This window comes from Triturus cristatus, chromosome 10 (assembly GCF_964204655.1).
Source record: "Triturus cristatus chromosome 10, aTriCri1.1, whole genome shotgun sequence".
NCBI classification, from domain to species: domain Eukaryota; kingdom Metazoa; phylum Chordata; class Amphibia; order Caudata; family Salamandridae; genus Triturus; species Triturus cristatus.
The window spans coordinates 325461042-325485417 of record NC_140593.1 but is presented as its reverse complement, the minus strand read 5'-3'; the positions used below and the strand labels follow the sequence as shown (position 1 = coordinate 325485417).

The following is a 24376-nucleotide window of genomic DNA, read 5'->3' as shown; positions in this document are numbered from 1 at the left end:
AATGTTACGGATTTCCTATGGATAATAGGTCCTAACTATAACTACATACTGGCGACCACCAGTAGGTGATATAGATATGGATATATTTATTTGTACATTTTTATATATTTAATTTTTTTTTAAAATAAATTAAAATTAATAGCGTATTAACTGTTTAAAAAAATATATATATTTTTTTTACATTGTATATATGTATGTTTACATTTTTTTAAATTCAAAGTATTTCTTATATTTGTTAAAATCCAAATAATTTTTTCTAAGTTAATTGTATCCTTTAATATATTGAACATTATTTTTAAATATATGACAAAATCGATATTTTGTATATCTATATTTTTTACACCAATACTTTTTCGATATTTTTATACTTACCATTATAATTATAGGATGTCGATATTTTTGACATCGATATTTATGTCTCGATATTTGTGTATGGGGATATTTTGGGCTTCGATATTCTATCAGTAAACCCACCGATGTGCCTTACAATTGCCTTTCAAGATGATTTCTTCACAATTCACAATGATTATATTTTTCTTTAGTTTTGGTTCGCAGTTGAGCTCCATCTGCAAGCAAGCCTTCATTCCCTATGTTGCCTGTTCGCATAGTTAAAAGCTAAACATCTGAGGTTCTTTGATCATAATTAGCCTTTTGTGTATTAAACTTTTTTCACGTGCTGAATTTTCACTCCTTGAACAGTCCAGGATCATTAATGAATCACTTTGAATTTCCTTATGATTGCCAACATGATCGCCTAGGGGCAAGGGGCAAGAATGCGATAAACCGCAGCATGCCATATCTATGTTTGAGGTATGGTGATGCAGAACTAAATTATCCTATTTATCCAGACGCTTATTCTGTGAGTAGACTATTGCTGAAATTAAATCTTTTTCGCTGAAGAAATTTTGAAAGTATTGTATAAAAGTTTATGGATTTGGACAACTAATTGGTATAGTAGACCAAGATATTCAGCCCTTTTGCCACGAGGAAATCACTATTCTTTTGCCACAAAAGACAATCATAAGGTCATTCGAAATGATTCATTAAAACCGGGCTATCACTAAAATGAAAATTGAACACTCAAATAATATAAATAGATATAACACTAACTAAATAAGTGCATCCTACATTTACTCCATCAAGAGATGTTAGACTGAAGATGACACACACACTCGGACCCCACAGAGATATGCCGTGTAGCTGGATATCAGTGTGGGCTCATTGGCAGTGACCACGAAAGAAGACCAACCATGAATCTGCAACCTAACATCTAAGTATAAACCACTAAAGAACAAATATGTAAATAGGGGGATAATGACTTTAAGTCAAATAAATGAAATGTGTTACCATGCGCTTCCTACCATACGTGTACACATGTTGGGAAGATGGCACATGCACCAGTTGAAACATTGAAAGTATTTGATCAAAGCCCTCTTACCTACCAGAAACTCATACCTCTTTCAAGCAGGACTCTAATCTCTGATGTAAACCATGCAGCCATTTAGAAATACATCGTAGGGCTTCCAAAAGGGCTGCAATGGCACACCAACATCAGAACATGCACTATACAGTTGCTGCATTGCAATAATAACAACTGCACGTGCTGCATGTTACTTTACAGCAGTGAATTGCAAATGTTTTGTGACATTGTGTAAATGCATGTTCTTTTACTCATTCTAATGGTAATATTCACATTGATTTGCAAGAACCCACTGAGCTACCATACATATTATTTTGATTTACACGTCCCACACCCAGGTTTTAACCATGTTAAATACACCAAGCCTGGGCTTTATTTAGGGGTGTATCAAATGGGTAACATGTGGGTTCGATGGAATATCCAATAATTAATTGAAACATCAGCTGGCGTTGAGGTTACAAATGTGTTTGTATTTTAACATTTGATAAATATACTTCGTAAAAACAATCTCAATTTAATGTGTAACTGACTGTATTCTTCTGCTTCTTTTATTTCTCGTATTATGAAGCCAGCGTATGTAATTAAGCAGGAATTGGAAAGGTATCAGCATCATCAATTTCAATTCAATTTGTAAAATGGTGGTTTCTGCACTAAAGCGATTTGTCTATGTGATTCAGCATTTCGCAAACCTCAGCTGCAAGAAACCAACTTTAACTTCGTAAATGCTTTTATCGAAAGATACATAGCCATATTTTGGCAAAATGCGGCCAAACACTACATTTAACCTGAACATGCAATATACAACTTACATCAAAATCTAAATTAAAATGACTGATATTATTCACATCTCATAAATGCAAACACTATCCATTACTACAAGATATTTACTGCTGGAAAACTGCTGACAATTACACATGCAAAGCATGAACACGTCATTAAACATTAAAATATGGCTCAGAAAAGGAAACAATTCAATGCAGGTGAAAGCTCCGAGGGGATTTATTACCATTGTTACATCACTCCTACCTGGTGCCCAGTTTAAGTATCTGAATGGACTTCCTCCACTCCACTGCCATCCACTGGCGGAATTTAAGCTATTTAGTCCTATCCACATAGAGGTATCGAAGTTGGTTGTTAGTCCTGGAAAATAAAGGATGTGAAAAGAACAACATCAGTAAAATAGCAATATAAAGAAGGTTATGTGTCAATATATCTGAAAAGGCTTTGAATGAATCTATGCGTTGGTAAAAAAAAAAGATTTTTTAAATGCATGTTTAAAGGGCACAGATGACAGTCAGCGGTAGAGAAAGCAATGCTAATTGCTCTTACAGCCTTCTCTTGGAAAAGTATGACTGGTGCTGATTTGAATTAGGGAGCTTTTTGTCTGTTGTTTAGACTGAACATAAGGTAAGGTTTCTGACCTGATCCCAAAGCGCATTTAGCAGTGAAAATCTTTGAGCCCTCTTCACAAAGGTACATTTACAGTGTAGATGCACTCATATGTAAACTTACCATTGCACCTAGTTGTAACTAAACAATTTTTTGCTATTCACCAATTCTAGGTGTATATTTACTATGGACTTACTTTTCTTTCTGCCCTCAAATCAGAGGGTGGAGTCAGGTAGAACAGGATTTACAAATGAAAAGTTACTATTAGTAACTTTTCTCACATTGGGGGATATTCTCAAGAATGGGCGATAATTATCGCCAACCTAGGTTAACGCAATTTTACATAACGCATTCTATTCCGGGAAACTAACGCTGTGTTAACGGCGTATTCTTAACACGCCGGCAACAGGCGATAGTTTCCCGATAACGCGTCAAATGTCCACATTAAAATTACTGGGAGGCCGATAAAAAAGGAAACCCGAACGTGAAAAAAGTGGCGATGGGCCCAATAGCGATAAAAATATCAGCGATGAGCAGTAGCAGGCTTGCTCTTAGGCATGAAAAATCACCATAAAGCTGCAGAAAACACAAAACAAAAAAAAAACACTAAGAAGCACCATGGTGGAAGCTGGAGCAACTACAGAGGCCAACCAGAACCCCACAACCCCCCGGAGGACCAGCCAGGGACCTCGGGGAAGGAAAAGGGCAAGGAGAAGAAGAAGAGGAACTCGCGATTCAGTCCATAGGAAAACAAGAGCCTGATTACGGAGGTGATAGAACACCATCAACAACTGTTCATCACCTCCACTGTGTCATTGGCAACTAAAAATGCAATATGGCAGTCCATCGTGGCCAAGGTGAATGCAGTGAAGTGCCAAGAAGCGCTGGAATAATGTGAAGCACAAAACCAAGCTGAAACTCGCTAACAACCAGAAAGCAGCAATGCAGACTGGAGGTTGGAGTCCAGCGCCACAGCAGGATCTGGATGAGATGGAGGAAATGGTGTCCACAGTCATCAGTGGGGAGACAGTGGCAGGAGATGGGGGATCGGACACTGATCAACATGACCTGACTCAAAAGCAACAGGGTGAGTAACGACCAGGGACTGGGGGTATGGGGGAGATGGGCACAATGGCACACATGCACAATTAAGTATAGCACAGTGCACACCCACAATGACTCTGGATCATGTATCTGATCTCCTTGGCATACTACAGCACACATAGAAACAGCAAGTAGGTCCCCGTCGACAATGTGCCCAGAGGGAGCCATGCCCACACATCACTAATCTCACAAAAAACCCATGCACATGTGCTGAACCCAGAAAAGCTGTGGGTCCATGAGCCACACTGACAATGCAAGTGACACTGCATGATGATTAGCATGGCTGCAGTCCAATTATCATGACATGGTGCATGCCACAACACTGAGGTGACTGAGTGTGGACCACATCTGTAAAGGCGCAGGTCACACACTGACACATCCACGTGCATAAACAACCCCTGACATCATCCCCCGTTTCTCTTTCCTTGGAGAGAGTCCCTTTGAGGGAGGAGCACCTTCAACAGTCCGTTGCTGTCCGAGCGAGTTTAGATGAGTGTTCACCTTGTCAAGAAACGTGTCCACGAATTCGCGGTAAGCCCGCGTGATTGTCCAATCCACATACCCAATCCGAGCTACGTGGCATTTTGTTTCAAAGTATCGAGTCGGGATACTTTCCTATGACCTCGAGGGATTTCCATACCACTCATCATCCACCCCACTATATCGAAGTCGTCTTTACGTCTTGTCCAAGCAGCGGAGTCAAGTTTTTTCTTCTATATATCAAACTCAGAATCCCAATTTACCTGTCTAGGAGCACCCACTAAAGATACTTTCTTACTCGCTGACCCCAGATCCATTAACTCCGTTAGAGGACGAGCCTCATTCTATTGCTACTCACGTCCCCTGCAAGAAATTCTGAACTTGTCCTACTGAACCTGAGGACATTTTCTCTGTGTTTATTGGTCCCATGGAAATCACATCTGAATAATTTCATGCCCTGAAGAAGGTGTTACCCCAGGAAAGGGGGTGTCACACCGAAACGCGCGCCGGCGTCTTGAACTGAATAGTTCTTCACACAGATGTATCAAGACCTTACAATCTTTAAAAAACAATCCCTTGTTTTTTCCATTTTTCTTTCCATATTCGGATATTTTTGATTGTATAATATTTATGTTCAATTTACTATTTGTGTGTATTTACGCCTTATAAGACTAGCCTACCACATTGGGCCTCTAAATTGTTCATTTTTTTACTCTTTAGGATGTATGTTTTATAGGTGATTATGGTGTGATTGAGTATGAATGAGAGGTTTGAACAATTTTATGTCTTAGGTTTTCCATGGGCATCATTGATTTGTAGGACCATTTTGTCCTTTGTTCGTTAAATTGTCTTTGCAATATTAATTTGCTCACTTATAAGATAAGTTACTTCCAATTAATTTGAAAATTAAAAAAAAGGATAAACATCTTTATTTGTTTTGCAACATGATTTATGCATGGTCTAGAGAGAGTGGTTCTTTTCTTTTTAAAAATTGACTTAGATGCAACAGCCAAAAGATTATAGGTATAGCAGACCGTTTTGTATTTACTTATCATCCCCCTTACATCCATGTTGCTCATGTTGTGGGACTTGAGTCACAGGGTGCATCTCTGCATCATGGTGGTTCATATTTAACCCCAAATTACACCCAAAATGTCATATTTGACCCCAAAAGACACCCTGTTGTCTTTTTTTGGACATCAATGACAGCCTTCATGTCATGTTTTTGTACATATGTGATACGCTGATGAGTGGGATTACGTACTACTTTTGACACCCTGAAATGGCATTTCAAATATGTGACACCCTAAACAGCCTCTCTGTACAGAGTTGACATACCCACCATCTATTTGCTATTCGTGAGACTGTTAGCACTTAATGTTGCACTTATACTTGTCAGAGTGATGTGTTAATGCAAAGGACTGACATGCACACAGGGAATGTGTGTTGCAATGAATTTATTTGCACATGCTATTCATGTTGTCATTTTGTACTGTTCCATGATTGCTAAGGACAGTCACAATGTGACGTGCTCATGCGAAGAAATTGTTAATGATTGTGTTCCTTTGGGCTATTCCTGCTGCAGCCGCATTGGGGTGTGGTCCACCTGCCTCATCTTCCTCATCCTCGTCCGGTGCATCTGGCACTTGGATCCATGGGGCATTGGTGCGCACACATATGTTGTGCAATACACAACATGCAATGATCATCTTGCATACTATTTCTGGGCTGTACAGGAGTCTTCCACCTGTGATGTCCAGGCACCTGAAACAGGACTTTAACATGCCAAATATGCGCTCAACAATGTCCCTAGTGCGTTTGTGGGCCACATTATACTGCCTCTGGGCCAGGGTGTTCAGGGCTCGGAGGCGTGTCATCATCCACGGGCAGAGCGCATATCCTTGATCACCTGTGAGAGGTAAGTGAGATTAGTGTAAATTGATGGTTCTGTATGCTGTGTTGGCAGACTTACAGGTTTTTTTGCGTGTGATGTGTGCGACTTTGGGATTCATGTTTGCCATGTATTGCTTCTGGCAAATGTGCGGGATCAATGTGTATTATGTAGCCTCACAGCTGCTCCTCCTTCCCCCGAGCCTATTTACTTGTGTGCACTGCGCGGTTGATTCACTTGCACTCCTACGGCACACCATTGTCATGCCTGTCTGTGCATGTCCGCAAGCCTGACAACAGTACTGTAATGTGGGCCATTGAAGGTGGGCGGTCACGTGTGTGTAGGCCTATGGTAAGGATGGGGCGGACACAGATGTAGTGTTCAGGCCTGGATGAACTTGCGCTGCGATTGAGGCTAGGCCTTTGGCTTATGCTGCGGCAATGAAGATACACACACAACAGTTGGCATGTATGGGCCAAGACTCCGAGTGGTCTTGCACTCTTTTATTTATCCATTTGGACGAGCACGCCCTCTGGGTGCATGCTACATTGCAACATTGTCGATTAAGGGCCAGGTGGCGTCGATACTACAACAGAGACACACGCCATAGTTACTTTTGTGGCTAGCCCGGAACTGAAACACGCCGTGAGCCCAGAACTGAACCACGCCCAGAGCCCTGGGCCATTTCTTCACACTCCTCAGACGCCTATGCGTGGCCCGCCGCCGCGGCGCTGGGATGTCGTGCACTTCGGAGTACATCTCCAGACGTTCCACCCAGGCTTTCCATTGGCCTGCCTGGGACAGGGGTGGCCCGTGACTGTGAAGGGCTCCAGTGGCATTACCGAGGACATGCTGTTGGCTGCTGGAGGCAGATTTGTGGGGTAGCCCCATGGGACGATGAATTGGTGTGCACTGAGGTAGGCCCACCAGAAGAGCTGAGTGGGTGTGCAGCCTGCGATGGTGCATTGGCCTGGAGGATGGACGGTGACTTGTGGTGCACAGAGGTATTGTCACCGGAGGCACTGCATTCGGCACAGGACTTCAGCCACGTGGCGATGACTTTCGGTGCACTGAGGTAGGTCCACCTGAAGAGCTCAGCGGGTGTGCAGCCTGCGATGATGCAGTAGGCCGGTTGGGCCAGACTGGAATGGGTTTGCCTGAGACTGCTGGACCGCAGTGTAGGCCGAAGGGAGCAGTCAGCACACACCGAACTCCGTGGTGCGGTGCTGCTGGGTGCTCTGGGGGCCTGTTGCGCGGAAGCCAGCAATTGGCTGAGGAGGCTACCAAGCTCGCGGACCTCGTGCTTGAAGATTGCACCTGCACGTGGTGGGCCTTCTTGGAGACACGCCGGTGGCGGAAGGTGAGCAGTGAGGCCTGGGTGCACAGGGGCACGCAATCACCACTGGGCACCGGACAGGTCTGGGGACAAGTGGGCTGGGGTGCAGCAGGCGCACAGGATTGCGCAGGCACCACCGGTCACGGCAGCGGCATCATGGCAGGGTGAGGGGTGCAGCCCTGGCAGACACACCCATGCAGACGATGACAAGATGTGCGCCGGGTAGCGTGTGACGTAGCCACCTTGTCGCCAGTGTAGATTTGTAGGTTGAAGGTGGTCGGCCACGTGTGTGCAGGCCTATGGTCAGGATATGGCGGACACAGAGACACACGCAGTAGTTACTTTGGTGGCCATCCCGGAAGTGAACCACATCCAGAGCCCTGGGCTATTTATTCAAACTCCTACGGTGGGCTGATGTATGCTGTCCCAGCCCACTACACTTACTCTTAGAGGGGGGCAACATAGCTACATGTCCAAGGTCTTCCCCACTGCCTGAGGTAACATGGTTGCGTCCACTGTCCACAACACTACAAACACCAGCAGTATATGTCCACATGGACATGTCTGTGCTCTGCATACTCAAGACTGTCCTGCACATCACCGCCACACTTAGCATTGTGTACATTCTTATTCATGGGTCACTTGCCTCCTTCGCACATTCTTGGTTCCCACCTCTCCCCACATTCTGCAATTGTGTGGCAGAGGGGCTATGCCTTTTTGGATGGTTTGTCTACATGTCTGGCCCCTGTTACCACAGTTACTTGTGTTGTCATGTCTGGTAGGTGTGCATGTTGTTTGGCATGTTTTATGTGATCTTGTTACGTGTGCATTCCCACAGTTGTGAGTTGTATGATTGTGGAGTTGAGGTGTGTGGTGTTTTCCATTGGTACTTACCAACGAGCAGTTTATTTCCATAGGTGCCATCCTGAAATTGCTGGTTGATGATGGACTTTCGGAAGATGTGAGAATCATGCACACTGCCTGGGAAGTTGGCGACGACACTGGTGGACAGTCCCCGGTGGTCCACTATTGCCTGCACATTGATGGAATGCGTTTGCTTTCTGTTGTGGTAATAAGTGTCAGCAGGGGGCAGAAGTAGGACATGTGTGCAGTCATTTGCCCCCAACATGTGTGGGAAGCCAGCTATGGCGTAAAAGCCTTGCTTGGTCTCCAGCTGTTCCTGCGCAGTGTGGGGGAAGTGAAGGTGCTGGAGTATCAAGCTGATGATGGCATCCAAGACAGGTGTGAGGAACTTTGATAGGGCTGGCTGTGAGACTCCTCCGACTCTTCCAGTTGTTGGTTGAAAGGTACCAGAGGCCAACAACTGCAGCACAGCCAGCAGCTTTGTCTGCGGAGGGATGTTGGTTGTCCGCTGTGTTGGTACCAACAGCCTGTGGGTAATGTGGGTCAGGATGCAGAGGATGGTTCTCCTTTTGAGCCTGTAGTGGCAATGACATCCTCTGGGTTTAAGTCTCTGAGGCTGGTGCGTTTTCGGAAGGTCCAATGTCTTGTTCTACGCTGCCTCATGGTAGTCTGAGGGGGGGTTGTCCTGTGGGTGGGGTTGGTCCTGGGGGTGGTGGTGGTGCTGGGTGTTGTGGCCCTCTTGGGTCTCCAAGCTGCAGGATTAGTAGCGCCATGGCTTCTGTTGGTCTTCAGATGTGGCTCTGGGCTGGGCTCCCTTTCTACTGCAGGTTTTCGTCCTACTTACGACCAGAAAAAAGCAGGTCTTAACTTAAGTCCCTGCTGCTAACATGCCTTATCACCTGTTTTTGGCCCACATCGTTGATCTGGCTGGTCGTTGAGAATATCGCGAAGTGGTGTTATCGTGAGTTTTTGGGCGGGAACGCCTACTCTGCATATGATTACCATTAGTTGTCGCTGTCAGCCTTGGCGATGTTTTTAGTGGCAGCTATCGCAGGTAAAGTGATGATGTCGGCTATTAGCACAGGCTTGTGAATCTATCGCCACTTTCATGGCGTAAAAAGTGCAGCTAAATCGGCGATGAATCCTTGAGAATATGCCCCATAGACGGATGTGTGTGCCACAAGGCCAGAGATATGTCTATGGTAATGCATTGGGAATAATATTATAACATTTAATATATATATATATTTTTTAACTAATATGTTAATATAAAATACAAATTTAAATTAGCTGAAAATAAGAATTACTAAAGTAGAGCTAAAAAAAAGAATGTTGCAGCACAATCAAACTAAGGGGCCTATTAGGATGGCGGGCGGACTTACGTCTGTCCGCCACCCTTGCGGTGCTGGGACCGGCCGCCAGTGGTGCGGCGGTCCTGCACCAGCAATTAGGATGCCCCCGCTATGGTGGCATCCCCCATCCACATCATTGTGGCAGGCGGTGCACAAAGCACTGCCCGCCACAATGCTGTGGCTGCACACTGTGCATACAAATGCAGGGGGGTACCCCAATGTGCCCCCCCAAACCCCCCAACACCCTGGGGGACCGCAACAGGCCCCTAACTGCAAAATCTGCATGCCTTTCCATGGCGGCAACGCCGCCGCAAGGCTGATCCCCGCATGCATAGTATTTTGTTGCCAATGAGTGGCGATCGCTAGCATTGGATTTTCCCCCAGGCTGGGCTGGAGTACATTTACAACTGTTTTGAACCCTTTATGTCCATAGTAGTTTGTAAAGTGCGGTTTGTGTATAGCAAGGGGATTATTATTTTGTGGGTGGATGTTTGTATATGCATGTCCCTCCATAAACTCTTCTTTACCTCCATAAGGGTGTACTCACCCATCCATATTCCTCTCCAATTTAGTAATACGTATTCCCAATTTAGAATTAAAGTTAAGATTTCTCATAAATCTGGGGCAGTGTCAAAAAGCCATGAATGTTGCTGGGAACTCCCCATCAACACCCATTGCATGCCCCTTTAATGCAGAAAAGTGCGTTAAAGGGAACAATATTTACAAGGCACCATTAGGCAAAAAAGTGACTTAGTGCTGCCTGGTAAATATGGAGCAGATGCCTTCACCACCGGAGCGTCACAAAAAGTGACGCACAGGTGATGCAGGGGGCTTATAAATAAGCTCCAATGTTTCCATCGCACTGTGGCGGCTGGTAATTCTAGGAGGGGGGTGGACGAGACACACATACACACATACATACTCCCAGCCATGCATTCACACATGCGCACAAACAGGCAGACACATCCATTCACAACACTCGTTGCCAAATTTTCAAACATTCATACATGCACAGAGCAAACAGTATAAAAAATAAAACACACTTACCTGCATCTCTGCCTCGGAGGTCCCAAGAGGGTTGGGACTACTGCCTTCTCTCATTGGCTGACCTAAGGTGAACCAATGAGGGAAGGCAGCAGTCGACTACGACGTCACACAGTGGGATGGGGTCAGTGAGATTGCTGACCCCACCCCACTCTGTGACAATGAAACTGACTGACGCTCAACCCTGGGAGCTTTAGGGCTTAGGTGCCCAGGAGCGAGGCAATAAGCGACGCTTCCCTCGTCACAAGGATGAGGGCATCAAGGACTTTGCTGAGCTTGGGAGGTTACGCCCACAGGAGCTGTGACATCCTCAGCCCAGCAAAGGTCAGCTCAAGAAGCCAGGAGCCTGAGCATTTAGCAGATGTCCAGCTCCTGGCTGGCTGGCTGGCATGAAAATGAACAGTGACTGTTAGGTCAACCTTTGCTCAGCCTGACAGCCACTGTTTCTGAGAGGGGAACGGTTTGGGCCGTGGCCCCTCAGCCCCAATGGCCCATCACACTTCAAAATTACAAAAAAAGTGCTATGTTTGGGTGGAAAATGGGGGTATTCTTACTTCGTAAATGTAAGCCTACATTAAAGCTATATTTAGACAATTTCACCCCAATTTTTGATAAAACCCTGGGACTGATTCAGAAATATATAAAGGTTCAATTTTAAGTAAGTTTACATTTGTTTAGGAATTCACAAACTCCAATTTGATAGCAAGCTTATGATTGTGGTGGCTCCGCAGTTGGGGTGGAGAAATCCTCACATAAAAAAAGATAGTACATGCATATCTTTTTATGTGCAGAGTTCTCCACTCCAGCTACAGAGCCTCAACATGCAGTGACTGCAGAGCCTCTGGAGTCGTACACTTACTATTAAATCGGAGTTTGTGAATTCCTAAACATACATAAATTTACTTTTGAGATTCAGGCCCTCTGTCTCTTAAATTCAGGAGGTGTATCTTGCCCCTCAAAATGGGACAATTCTTCTTCCCAATTTGCATCAGTGTTACCAAAGACGAGGCACAATTTTGTATTCTTTTGTCCATATACCTCACTCCATCATAAAGCTTTGTATTGCCCCTATTAAGAGTCACAGTTGTTCAAAACTTGAAACCTGCTCTGCCGGATTAACTCTTGTACTAATTGAAATAGTGGCTCTTGCAGCTAGTAACCTTTTTACTGCATGGCTCATTAAGCGGCAGACTTTTGGCTTCTGTTGTCCTATATCATTTTAGATTTTGTTGTATATTTATTATTGGCTTTAGTTTATCCCTATTTGTTTTATGAATTATACACCAGATAAAATGAATTTATTGAAAATAATCTTACTTTTAAATGATTCATATACAATAATTTTCCTTTACATTTAATAATAATATACGTTATATAAATAGAAAAGATGACAAAATTATACATTTTGGGTAACTTGTGGCAACGTTGTCAGGGCCTGGGGTATTCGTGACAGTTTCATGTTTAAAAAGATGACTTTCAATAAACGTTACTCAATTCAGTGATATAATTGTATATTTTATTTGAGAAACTGAAAAATGTTGATTTTGAAGTACGTATTGTATTTATTCATGACATTTGTTGTCTGATTTACATCTTTTGATGGCTCAGCTCGTTCTTGGGCTTTTAGAGCCAAGCCAGATCCCTGGCTCGGCTCTCTCCATAGCTGTCCGTGTACCCCAAGAAATTTAGTGATCCCCAACTCCAACCCTTCACCCCACTTTGTTGGCCCACCACATTCTGAGTTCAAGTGCTTTTTGTGCATGTAGCACAAAAACACATTTGTGCATTTTCCATTCGGTCTCCAAATATAAATTACAACAAAGCTACAGATGTGTATTCGAACTGAATTTTAAAATGCCTAGCGTAACTTGTAACAACAGCAGACTTGCATCCTAGCATTCAGTGCAGCACACACTATATATAGTGTGGCACTTTCACCTAGGGTCCTGCTGGAAAGTTGTTCAATGGAAGTCTCTATGATCGATATAGTTCTTAATGTTCACTAGATATGCTTCTTGGCCATTCATGCACATTTCATGTTCATGAAAATTATAAATGTATGACTTCAGTTTGAGGATTTCAACCAAAACATGAAAGAAAACGCTTTGTGTAACTACTATTAGCTTTGTGGTCTCTTACCCGCAATATAGGTTTGCTCATGAAGTTCTGTGATACTTAATAAGTCTGCATTTTGCTGCTGGCAGCTCATCCTAGCTTGGTACCACACAACTGCAGCCTGGGGGTTTATCTGATAGAACACGCCGGTCAAAGGATCCATCTTCCAGGCATCACTGCTATCTATAGGAAATAGACAAGAAAATGTCTATTACGGTGAAATAATATACCTTGAAATATATTGAAATAATAATGAAGAAGTTAGAGGATATGAAGTAATAGATAACATGTGGTTTATGCATCAATGCTGGTAATCAGAAGATTATCATTACATATTGATGTTGTTCCATGCTGTCCAACCTTGCTAGTGCATGGGCGATAGGTTATACATCTGCTCACCATCAGTTTACTCCAACACATTTTACAGGACTTGGTAGTCTTTCTCTACAGCTCTGTTTCATCAGTGTTTCCAAATCTATTAAATTAACATGATGTCAATCAGGTGTTTGTTAGTCAATCAGGTGTTTGTTAAGTGCAACTACTCACCCGTAAGGGTCTCAAGGCGCTGGGGGATGGGGGTGTCGCAGGTTCCAGTCCATCAAGGAGGGGGTCTGTCAAAGAGCCAGGTTTTAAGGTATCTTGCGAAGAAGGGGAGCGATGTTGTCTGTCTGAGGTGGAGCGGAAGGTCATTCCAAGCTCTGGCTGTGCAGGAGAAGGAGCGGGCTCTTGATCCGGTCTTTCTGGTGCGGGGGACCATGGCGTAGGAGAGCTGGGCTGATGGTGGGGTCCTTTGGGGTGCGTGGAATTTGAGTCGACGGTTATGGTATGATGGTCCGGTGTCGTGGAGGGCCTTGTGTGTGTGGGTAAGCATCTTGAAGGTGACTCTAGCTTCGATGGGGAGCCAGTGGAGTGTGCACAGGTGCTGGGAGATGTGGCAGTGTCTTGGCAGGTTGAGGACCAGTCTTGCGGCGGCGTTTTGGATGTTCTGTAGCTTGCAGGTGAGGTTTTTGTTTATTCTAGCATAGGGTGCGTTGCCGTAGTCAAGCCTGCTGGTGACCAGGGCGTGAGTGATGTCAAATACTTTCTAGTACCTGGCTTTCTGTTGAAATGTTCCGTGCAGTTCCTGTGTGTTTTTTAGGCCTGGACGGTAAACTTCGCTCCATTCGCGGAGGTTGGGGAGTTTTCTGAACTGTGCTCTCCGCAGAGCTCGTGGAGTGCAGAAAACTCCGCTTCGTGATGTGCAGAGGAGTTTTTTACCAGCTGGCGATCGCTAATGGTAAGTTTGCGAGCACGAGCTGCCACTTGGGTAGAATTTCTACCCGAGCGGTAGGAATACCAGCACACACTGCAGTGTGCACTGCACTCCACCACTCGTGGAACTTCACAGAGTTTTTTTGTAACTTCGCAGAGTTCCTCCTAGCAAAAACTCAGTGGACTACGCCCAGGTCTTGTGGTTTTGGAACCCATAGATCCTCTTTCTGGGAGATACCCACATACCTGCATAATTCTCCTCCTTGTGTAGTCTCTTTGTCTTTTGATTGTGGCGCAGAACTCCCACACCCATTCTCTGTTTACTCTACTCCACTCTTTATCTGTTTTCCTATATCCAAGTTGGTCCCTCATCCCCTTCGCCTCATCGATGCTCACTTTCTTTACCAAGATCCTCTAACCCTACCAATACCCAAATTCCTCTAACCAAATCTACACTCAACTGTACCCCTGCAATATATCTCATTGCTCTTCTATCCTACTTTCCTGCAGTACCTCTAACCTATGCCACAGTACCTGTCCTTGACTATATCTTAGGACCTCTACCCTATCTACCCTAGTATCTTTTGCCCCTATCAATACCATTGTACATCTACCAATATTTGATTACCTCTACCACAATCTGTTCTCCAGTACCTCATTATATGCCCTACAACAACGTACCCCTACCTGTGGACTAGCAATTCTACCAACATTAATATCATGGTACCCTTTCTCCAGCTATATCTTATTACGTCTATCGGCCATTTTAGAGAGTTAAAAGATTTGGATGTCATCCACCTGGGTTAATCTGGCTAGTGGTCTCCATTTAGGTTTTCCCTGAAGTGAATTAAAGCCTACAGTTCATCTCTTGGCTTTACCTTGAGCACTCAGTAGTGTCCAGCCCTACCCTGCAACAAATATATGTAACCTGTGGGGCAGAACGAGCTTCACAACTAACCTACTACCGAGGCGGATACATTTGTCAGTGACTGAAGTGCTTCCTAACTGCAGATGAGTGTAGGATCTTAGCTTTGTACACATGCACGGTAATGTCTTTCTGCGTTACCAAAGCCATATTCTTTGCTTCTCTAAGCTATGCCGGTGTGATCGGACACCGTTTCATTCATGGCATCCAATATATATTCGAACAGTTAGGGTTTTCTGGTGATACAAACATATGCCAGATGGTTGAGCTGCAGGTTGGAACAAATTGGTGCTGATCCTGCAACCTATCTTCTGGGGTGAACTCCTGGTGTTCCTTACCTAGTCCTCTCCTCTCACTCCTCTCACTCCTTTAACAATAATACAAGCTTGTTAACATTTCAGGCTGCACAAAGGGGATGGCAGTGAGTGGTTCCAGTCTACTTTCACATAAATATTCATTTTGGGCCTGCATAAATGATTGAAAAATGTATACTCTTGGGTAGAATGTAGCAGTATCAAGTGTGATATCCCTGTTTCTTGTGAAGAAACTGATAAGGTGCAAACCGAAAGGGACTCTAAGACTCAACAGCAAGGTACAACTTACGTCCTCTGACACAGTGAGCATGAGATCCATGTCTGGGCATACCCACGGCACTCAGGGCAATTACTTCAACAAACAACAAAGTGATGGAAGAAATGCAGAATTAATCTTAGCCACTTCTCCTAGGGGCAATATTTCAGTCCATCATAATTTTCTCACCATGCCACTCTGGTAGTTTGGGCTGAACTGTTTTAATTGGCGCAGAACCAAGACTAAAACTAATTTTCATATGTCTAGTCTCCGACTAGAGTGGATGCTATCATCCTGGAGGAAGACTGGATACATCCTCATTTTTTTCCATTGGAAGAACAGCAGACCCCAGGGATGCATACATTTTTCAAGTGATTGTCAGTAAAAGAACCATTGTCATGACTCAAAGATGAGGTTGTCTAATTGCTTGAATTGTGTCTAATTTCAAGAAACAAACAGAACCCCTTTGATCGGAATGGAAAAAGAGTGGCACAGGTGAGGTTTGGTGCTCATTCACTTGTTTCTTTTCATCTTTTTTGCTTTCTTTCTCATCTTCGGTGTTGGGAAACGAGCAAGATGTTATGTCACATAGAGCATAATGAGACAGCAGGGCCTTGTGGACAGCTGGACTTCCTTTAGGGTACTGGACCTCACTTCTTAAACACAACTTGGCTTAAAGGAAATGGCAGGACAAAGGTGCACTTCAGAAAACGGAAGCAGAGGAGAACCATGATCTGAGGGAAAATACCTAAGAAGTAGATGACGAGTATCTGAGGAGGCTTCCATCAAAAAAGAAGAGAAGGAGCCAGTTCCTGTGGTCATCCAAGTTTCAGCTTTTTCAACAACCTTCAAGCCAGCTCACTGTAGTGTCAATATCTGGTGCCAGGCACAGCAAGAAACTAAGGTGACAAATAATCAGGGAACCAGCAGTAAAGCAAAACCACACCATGGAGGAATCTACAACTGCTTGAACACATAGCCTCTACTCCAACCTACACTAGGAACTCCCTTATTAGAATGAATCAGTGAGTCTTCCTGAAAACCCAGGACACTTGAACTGCCTAGCTATTTTATTTAATAATGACAAGAATGCCATATTTGCCTGTGATGAGTGGTTTTAGGGGTGAAAGGATTAGCATGAAGTCTAACAGTGGCGTAGCAAGGGCGGGGTGAAGGGCTGTCTGCCACGGGCAGCACAGGTTACCGGGGCGGCTCCTACCACAGGACGACAATGCAGGGATTGTTGCAGCCCTCCGTGCTCTTACCTGCGGCCATCATGGGGCAGCCAATGCCCCATCGCCACAGGCAACAAAAGGTCTAGCTACACCAATGAAGTCTAATAGCAGTAGGGAGTGGAAAACGTGTTAGAGGAATGTGGATATTTGCTCTGTCATGCGACAAATAAAAACATTTAACATGCTTTACTTTGAGCAAGGATGGTTCTTATTGAGAGTTCGCCTCCATTTGTCACTTTGTTGTCAATTGTACTTTACAGATCACTCGGTGATGATACCAAATTGACATTCAAACTTTATGTTCCATCTCGCACAATTATATTTAATACATAAACAAATAACCCTTTATGTCCAAATAAAGGAGGTTTGACATGAATGTGTCATTCGTTACTTGGTAATATAGAAATAAAATGTTATGGATTCTAACAAAATGTTAACTATTTTAAGAAGTACTTACATTTTGATGGACAAAATCCATACATTCTGTCTTTTGTATAGTCTGCTGTGGTTGCACACCAGAGTCGGTTATCAGCTCTTCCATCCGTTGTACAGTCAGCATATAATTTTCCATCAAAATTAAAAGGAAAAACGCAGGGTTTGCCGTTGGAATTGCCTTGCAGCGTAAATAAATCTAAAAAAACAACGTTATTAAAACAAAGATTGAAAACAACTAAACGCAATGTAGAATTTCAAAATCAAATTTTTATTAAATGAAAGAAATCTTCAAATTTATGGCAAGGTTTCTGTAAACCATGGGAAAATACAAGCAATGAATTGCTCTTTAATCTAAATTCATACCCATTACTTACTCTGAAGGTACAAAAAATTATTTTGGATAAAATCCCACCAATAAACTAAGTGATTATATTATTAATCATTCAAAAAATTATTCCTTTGAAGTTACAAACAACTGCACACCAATGGGTGTGCATAATATTTCAACTAGCATTGACAAGCTGATTAATAGTGTTAGCCCATGAAACCAGGCAAACCATTCAAACTTTCGGAAAAAAAAGACATGCCTATATACATTGCCCTGAGAAATGTATTGTTTTACTGTGGGAGAAATACAAAGCTATTGAGTATGGCTGATTGTACAAAGGGACAGACTGGTACCAGGATAGAAACACGAATTAAAAAAAAGGTTGTAGTCATTTTAGGATTAGACCATTTCAATATTTAAAAAGGAAAGACAAATAGAAAGTCATTTTAAAGTCAGACTGGCATAGCAGATAGTTGTGTTTAACAAGCAGGGACAATTCCAATAGCTCTGGTTTGTGAATGAAAGTGCCTTTTGTATCATTGATGACTTTAGGCACTCAGTAAGTCATCCTACTTTGCACTGCTGACCGGTTCTTGCATTCACCCTCTCATACAACTGCATTAAAACAGACACAAACTCAGCAACATATGTAAGCTAAATTAAAAGAATACAAGTAGAAAAAATAATACATGCTGCCATCCAAACACAGTAACATGTGCGTATAATAACAAATCTATGCATTACAGCATGGATATGTCTTGCAAATGTATTGTAAATACTCTATTGTTGTGTTAAAGTCCAATCATGGCTGAAACACTTAAAACCAATGTGTTGGCCATTTTGGAATGGTCAACCAATGATACACCAGGAATAACAGTATACCAAACTGCTCTCCTGCTTCAGGGCAAATGGCTACATGGGATGGGTTGCACTGCAGATGAAATAAGTGGCAAGCAAGCAACTGTTTAGCACTGCCTGGAGGGCTGTTTACTCCTCTTAAACAACAATACGATAAACAAAGAAGAAGCAAAGAAATGGAAGGGGAACTATAAAAGGGGAATATTAAAAATGAAAGGACTGGCCAACCAGCTGTGACACTGATGGGCACTCATTTTCAGGTGGAATTACACAAATGTTCAGAAAATCCCATCCTTCATAGGGCAAGATACAGTGCTTAATTTGAGCCAGTGGTTGCCGGTAGGGGGCACCAGCACTTATTTTTGGAGACCAGCACTTATTTCACCACATCAGAGATTTCCCAAGGCCAACAGAGGGAAAAACGAACACACTGAAAAGACGGAGGAAAAGAAAGAAAGAAAATCTGTCACCAAGGGAGAAAGCAGACACCTTTAACAGTGAGATAACCTGTCAGGGAATGACTGGCAGTGAATTAAAGAGGCCTGGGGTGGAGTTGGGATTGTGCACCCCTGCTATTCATGCTCTTACATTTTATAATGCCAGCCACAGGTGTCTGAACAGCGCTTTGAGCACCTACACCTAATATTTCACAAATAAAGCACTGGCAAGAGAGCCAATGACTGATGCTGACCGAACCATTACCCCATACACACAATCATAGATGGAAGTGTGGTGCAAATGACTCTCATACAGACCAGTGGCAGCACAGAGCTAAATTAAAGGCCTTCTATATATCTGTTTGAATATATCTTTTTGTATATGGATGTGTGTATTATTTACTGATTTATTTTATTACAAGATCCTGACAGACAGCTAAGTAGAGGTTCCAGAAAAATTATCACAGTGCAAATTTTCTCCCTTTAGGGTTTGTCTGAGGCAGTAACAAGAATCAAAATAATTCTTACAAAAATAATCTGTGGCATTTCACTTAACAAAATACCTATCTGTAGGCTTTAATACTGAGAAATAACATCAATTCTTAATTGCCTATTAATATTAGCATAAGCATTTCAGAATTAATATGTCAGGTCCAATGGGTTTATCATTCTTTTCATAATAAACAGATACGATCTATGCCAACAGAAATATAGTTCTCCTAGTGATCCAATCAGGCCTGTTGCTGTTATAAATGACTTATCACAATAACCAAGTGAGGCTTCCTGTAATGAATATAACTGTTCCCACTAGGCAATCATCAGGCATATAGTCATAAGAATGACATAGGATAGACCAGTGTAAGGCCAGCGGTGCGAGGCCAGTGGTTAACAACCTACCGTTTAAGTTATTGAAGTGTATCAATCAGTTCTATTTGGAGCTCTTTGGAATGCATTGCGTAATTGCAGGACTTTACTACTCTGATTTGAAGCTGGCTTTCCTGATGAAGGTGCTCTGTGCTGAAATGTGCATAGATTCAAACCACTAGCAGATTTAAAACATAGATTTATTTAATTACAGTTAGCAAAGCAAAATATGATCTTTCCTAAGCAGTCTAAGAAGGATTTAAACACCATACATCTTCTCTACCCACGGTTTGTCTAAGGGAGTAACTGGCTCCAAAACCATTCCCTACTATTGTAATCTATGAGATTCCATGTAATAAAAATCAGTTCTCTTCTGAGGCGTGGGTTTAAATCCCACCGCTGCCACCAATGTTAGAAATGGGATTTCTGGTTCGCTAGGACAAGCACCAAAGCCAGGCAGAAACCACCAGTCTAGTCAGGGCAAGGGAGTTACACACTAAAGATAACCCCTGCTCACACCCTTGGTGGCTTGGCACGAGCAGTCAGGCTTATCCCAGAGGCAATGTGTAAAGCGTTTGCGCAACACACACACAACAGCAGCGACACACTAGGCACACTACAAAAGGAACTCCACACAAGGTTATATAAAAAATACCCTTTGTATTATCCAAAACACATTAGAATCATAATCACACATATACACTGTGGCACCAGGTAACAATTTACAGGGGATTATATACATGACAGAGCCAATCGAGCTGCTTTCAGAACTATCACAAAGCACAAGTAGCAAATATGAAACACACCCAGTAACTACTGGCAGGATACTGTACTCAGCATTATCACTAGCAACATAAACATATTATGTCTGCATCGCATTAGGCATACAACACATTATGTATAAACATCTTAAGCATAGATCACATTTAGGAGTGCACCATAGTAACACTCCCCAGGTACATACATCACCCTTAGCATAAACACATTATGCAATCCTATAGGGCCTTGCACCCTCCTAGTACACACAGGTACCAACCAGGAAAATGATCCCAGGCCAACTGGCCTTTCACTGGGGCTCAAAATTCCCTCTGTCCCAAATGTCAGGGCTTGTAATTATAGGGCCGCCTAAGTAGCCCTCTGGCTGCCAAAGCAGAAAAACCAAAGTGTGTAATGCACTGGGGCGGGGGAGTGTATCTTACTACTTCCTTGCTCTCATTAATCAAAGATGCCCCCTCGCTGCCCGCACTCTCACGGCGCAGCTAAGACAGCCAACAAGCACTGGCACCACCGTGCCTCTCTGGTCCCACTCCGGGACTTAGGGAACCAAAATTGCCCAAAAATGATGCTCATCTACACAGCCGTGAGGGAAACGGCTCACCGCTCGCTGCTGCATACCACAACCCCCAGGTGACAGTGAGGTCAACGGCACGCCATATCTGCGCCCAGTGGCGCGTTTTAACGACAGGCGGGCTCCCGCAGCGCGGGACACTCATCAACACAGCCGTGAGGGAAATGACTCACGGCTCGCTGCTGCAAACCACAACCCCCAGGTGACAGTGGGGTCAACATCACGCCATTTCCACGCCCGGAGGTGCGTTTTAATGTCCGGCGGGCTCCCGCATCATGGGACGCGCACAGGCATGCCCGGGCCAAGGGCGGGCCCGTCTGTGCCCGCCAGAGCCCAGAGGAGGTCGGGATGGGCACACCCTCCAATGTTTTGAGCAAGGCACAAGGAGCCTCAACACAAAGGTACGCTTTTGGGACAATGGGCAAAAGAAAAGAAACTTGTGCACCTCCGGGAGGAGGAATTGCGGGGACCTTAGACGCCTTTCTCTTAAGGGCCTAGTCGGTCCTAACTAAAGAAATCCGGATAGCTGAAAAACGTCTCTCACTGGACACCTTTGCTATCCAGAAACAGTCCTCGCTAGGAGGTATAAGTATGGTCAAATCACCTGTGCCCTCCCCGTTGGAACACCAGCCTGCTGTTCCTCCAAGCATAGCAGAGGGCAGAGAAAGGGGTTCGACCGTTCCCATGCCTGTACTGAGTAGCCAAGATGCTACAACTATAGAGGAAACAACTGGCACTCCCCTGCGGGGGTGTGATGTACTACCACCTTCATCATCAGAAACACCCTCTATACAATTAGCCGGCTTTGTGCAAACCCCTGAAATTTTGGTATCCTCCACCCTGCCAGTGTGTTGTGATTTAGAAGGTAGCGAGATTTCAACAAGATCCAAAAAAACTCGAAGAGATGGTGTGTCAAGGCCGCCTATTGTAGTTATAAATGAGCCACCCACAAAACGAAGTCAGGGACGCACTTCACTTAAGTATAAAGCCAGGTCTAAGCAACCAATTATAAAATCAGGGACTTCGGGACCAACAGTGACGGAAAATGATCAAGGACCGTTTCCTGCAAGCAAGTCCACTGGTAACCTCTTTATCACAGTGGGCCCCGATAGTGACACAGATAATTGGAAAAGACTAGAAACTTTGGTTACCGTTTTGCTTAATCCTCTCTTAAGTAAACTAACAACAATTGAGGAGCAATTGTCCCTGATAGGAAGGCCAGGGTCATGTCAATGTAATTGTAAATGCAAAAACCTAAACCCCAGTCCTGTACTAGTCTCAGAGGGTTCCGAACCAGCGGTAATTAGAGGGCCCCAGGTAGGGATACAAAATGCAGAGGGTTCAAAGTCACTACGGAATACATCAGATCTATTGCCAACCCATGGAAATAAGGGAGGTAACAAGTTTGATAACAGAAATCACAAATCCAACCCAGGGAAAGAGCCCCCAGTAATTGCTGCAGCAGGTACGGCTACCGATTTCGGCCAACCACCGAAGGTGTTGGGAACAGAGTCGGGAGCCCCACAGCAAGGTGTCGGCTGACAGCAGTCCAACATCATGTGCCGGTCATTGTATCTACTGGAGGCTTCTTCCCCACTTACATTGATTCTGGGAAATGTCCCACCTTTGAGGTAGGGGCAGTTGGAGTCTACCACACAACTTATGAATAAATCTTTGCACTGGTTAACCCATCAAGCAAACATAAGAGGGATTTGCGGGATCCAGGGGGACAGACTGAGCAACCAAATCATAATGACTAGAAGAGTGGAATGGTTGGGACCAACTCATAAAACCCTAAGGGGAGATTGTGTGATTTTAAATTTTAATAATCAGGAAATGCCATATTTTCTCACAGACCAACTGTGTTGGAACTCACGTGATAGCTCTGATATTAGAGCACTGCCTTATGCATTCTTTTTTAAGCCACAAGACAGCCAGGGCAGTGGAACTGGTGGATTTGGTGGACCCATGGGGAGGAATGGACTGAAACCCAGTGCTCAAGACAACTCAGGCAGTATAGGAGTAAGTACTGAGAACATATTTGCCCCCCTCAGTGGGTTGGATTGTTGTGAGTGACTAATGTCAGACTTACACCTCAGTACTGGAAATAAAAAAGGGTTAGTAGGGTATCCAACCACCCAGTCAGACAAGGGGTGAATGATCGATCCACTATGCAACCAATCTAGTACCTTAGAATTGTTGGTACCATTGTGCCCCGCATGTTTATCTTACATTTTCTGGAATATTGCGGGTATACATTCCAAGGTAGAGTCACATGACTGGCAGGATTTAATAGAGCAGTATGACATCTGCCAATTCCAGGAGACGTGGTCAACCAAACCATTATATCGGTTGGGTTTTTAAAACTTTTTTAAACGGGCACTTCAGGGGCTGAAGTGCAGACCTGTGGGGGGATTAGCCATTTGGGTAAAGCAGAACATTAGTATACTAAATATCAATAGTCCAGACATTATGGCCATACACCTACAGGCCAACCGAAATACAGAAATACTGATTGTAAACATCTACGCAAGGGGTCTTACTGGGGGAAGACATTCAAGTACAGTTAGTTGCTTAGAAGATTTTCTGGGTGGAGTGACAGGTACCCCCAAAATAGTGATAGTGGGTGACTTTAATACCACTTTCAAACCTCTTAGTAGAGAGGACTCGAAACTGACAGAAGAAGAGGATGCACTTCGCAGTGTCCCCTGCCTAGAGTTTCCCCCCACCAAGAGATGGTCTGAGGCTGCCTTCCAACTTAAGGCATTGTGTATGGAGTGGGGGCTTAGAGCAGTCAATGGTCGCTCACCCTCCGATAAGCATGGAGCCAACACCTTTAATAATGGGGTGAGCGCAAGTCGGATCGATTACATACTTACTGGTCCGATTTTTGTGACATGGTGGTCATGGAGCGAGCGGAAAGTGATCATAACCCTCTTTCTTTAAAAATGGAAACTAAGGGTACTCTACAGCCATCTAATCCACCTTTGCTTCCCTCTACTAGCGAAGTTCAGCTTTGCAGCAGTATGAGGAGGGTAAAATGGGACACTGTATTGTCTAGTGAAACTACACTCACTGACATAAGGACAGCAGTCTCCGAGATCCTGGTAGAGCTACTTGAAACCACACT

General features: G+C 43.9%; 1 protein-coding gene across 1 annotated transcript in view; it reads right to left on the bottom strand.

Moving 5' to 3' along the window:
* Window positions 1-24376, bottom strand: part of LOC146789395 (macrophage mannose receptor 1-like) — a 742402-nt gene that overhangs the window by 662155 nt on the left and 55871 nt on the right. The window contains exons 3-5 of the mRNA XM_085631522.1: window positions 17434-17607; window positions 13020-13178; window positions 2447-2560 (exon numbers count right to left, since the gene is read on the bottom strand). Of these exons, the coding sequence (XP_085487648.1) occupies window positions 2447-2560; window positions 13020-13178; window positions 17434-17607 (447 nt within the window). The remainder of the gene's footprint in view (window positions 1-2446; window positions 2561-13019; window positions 13179-17433; window positions 17608-24376) is intronic.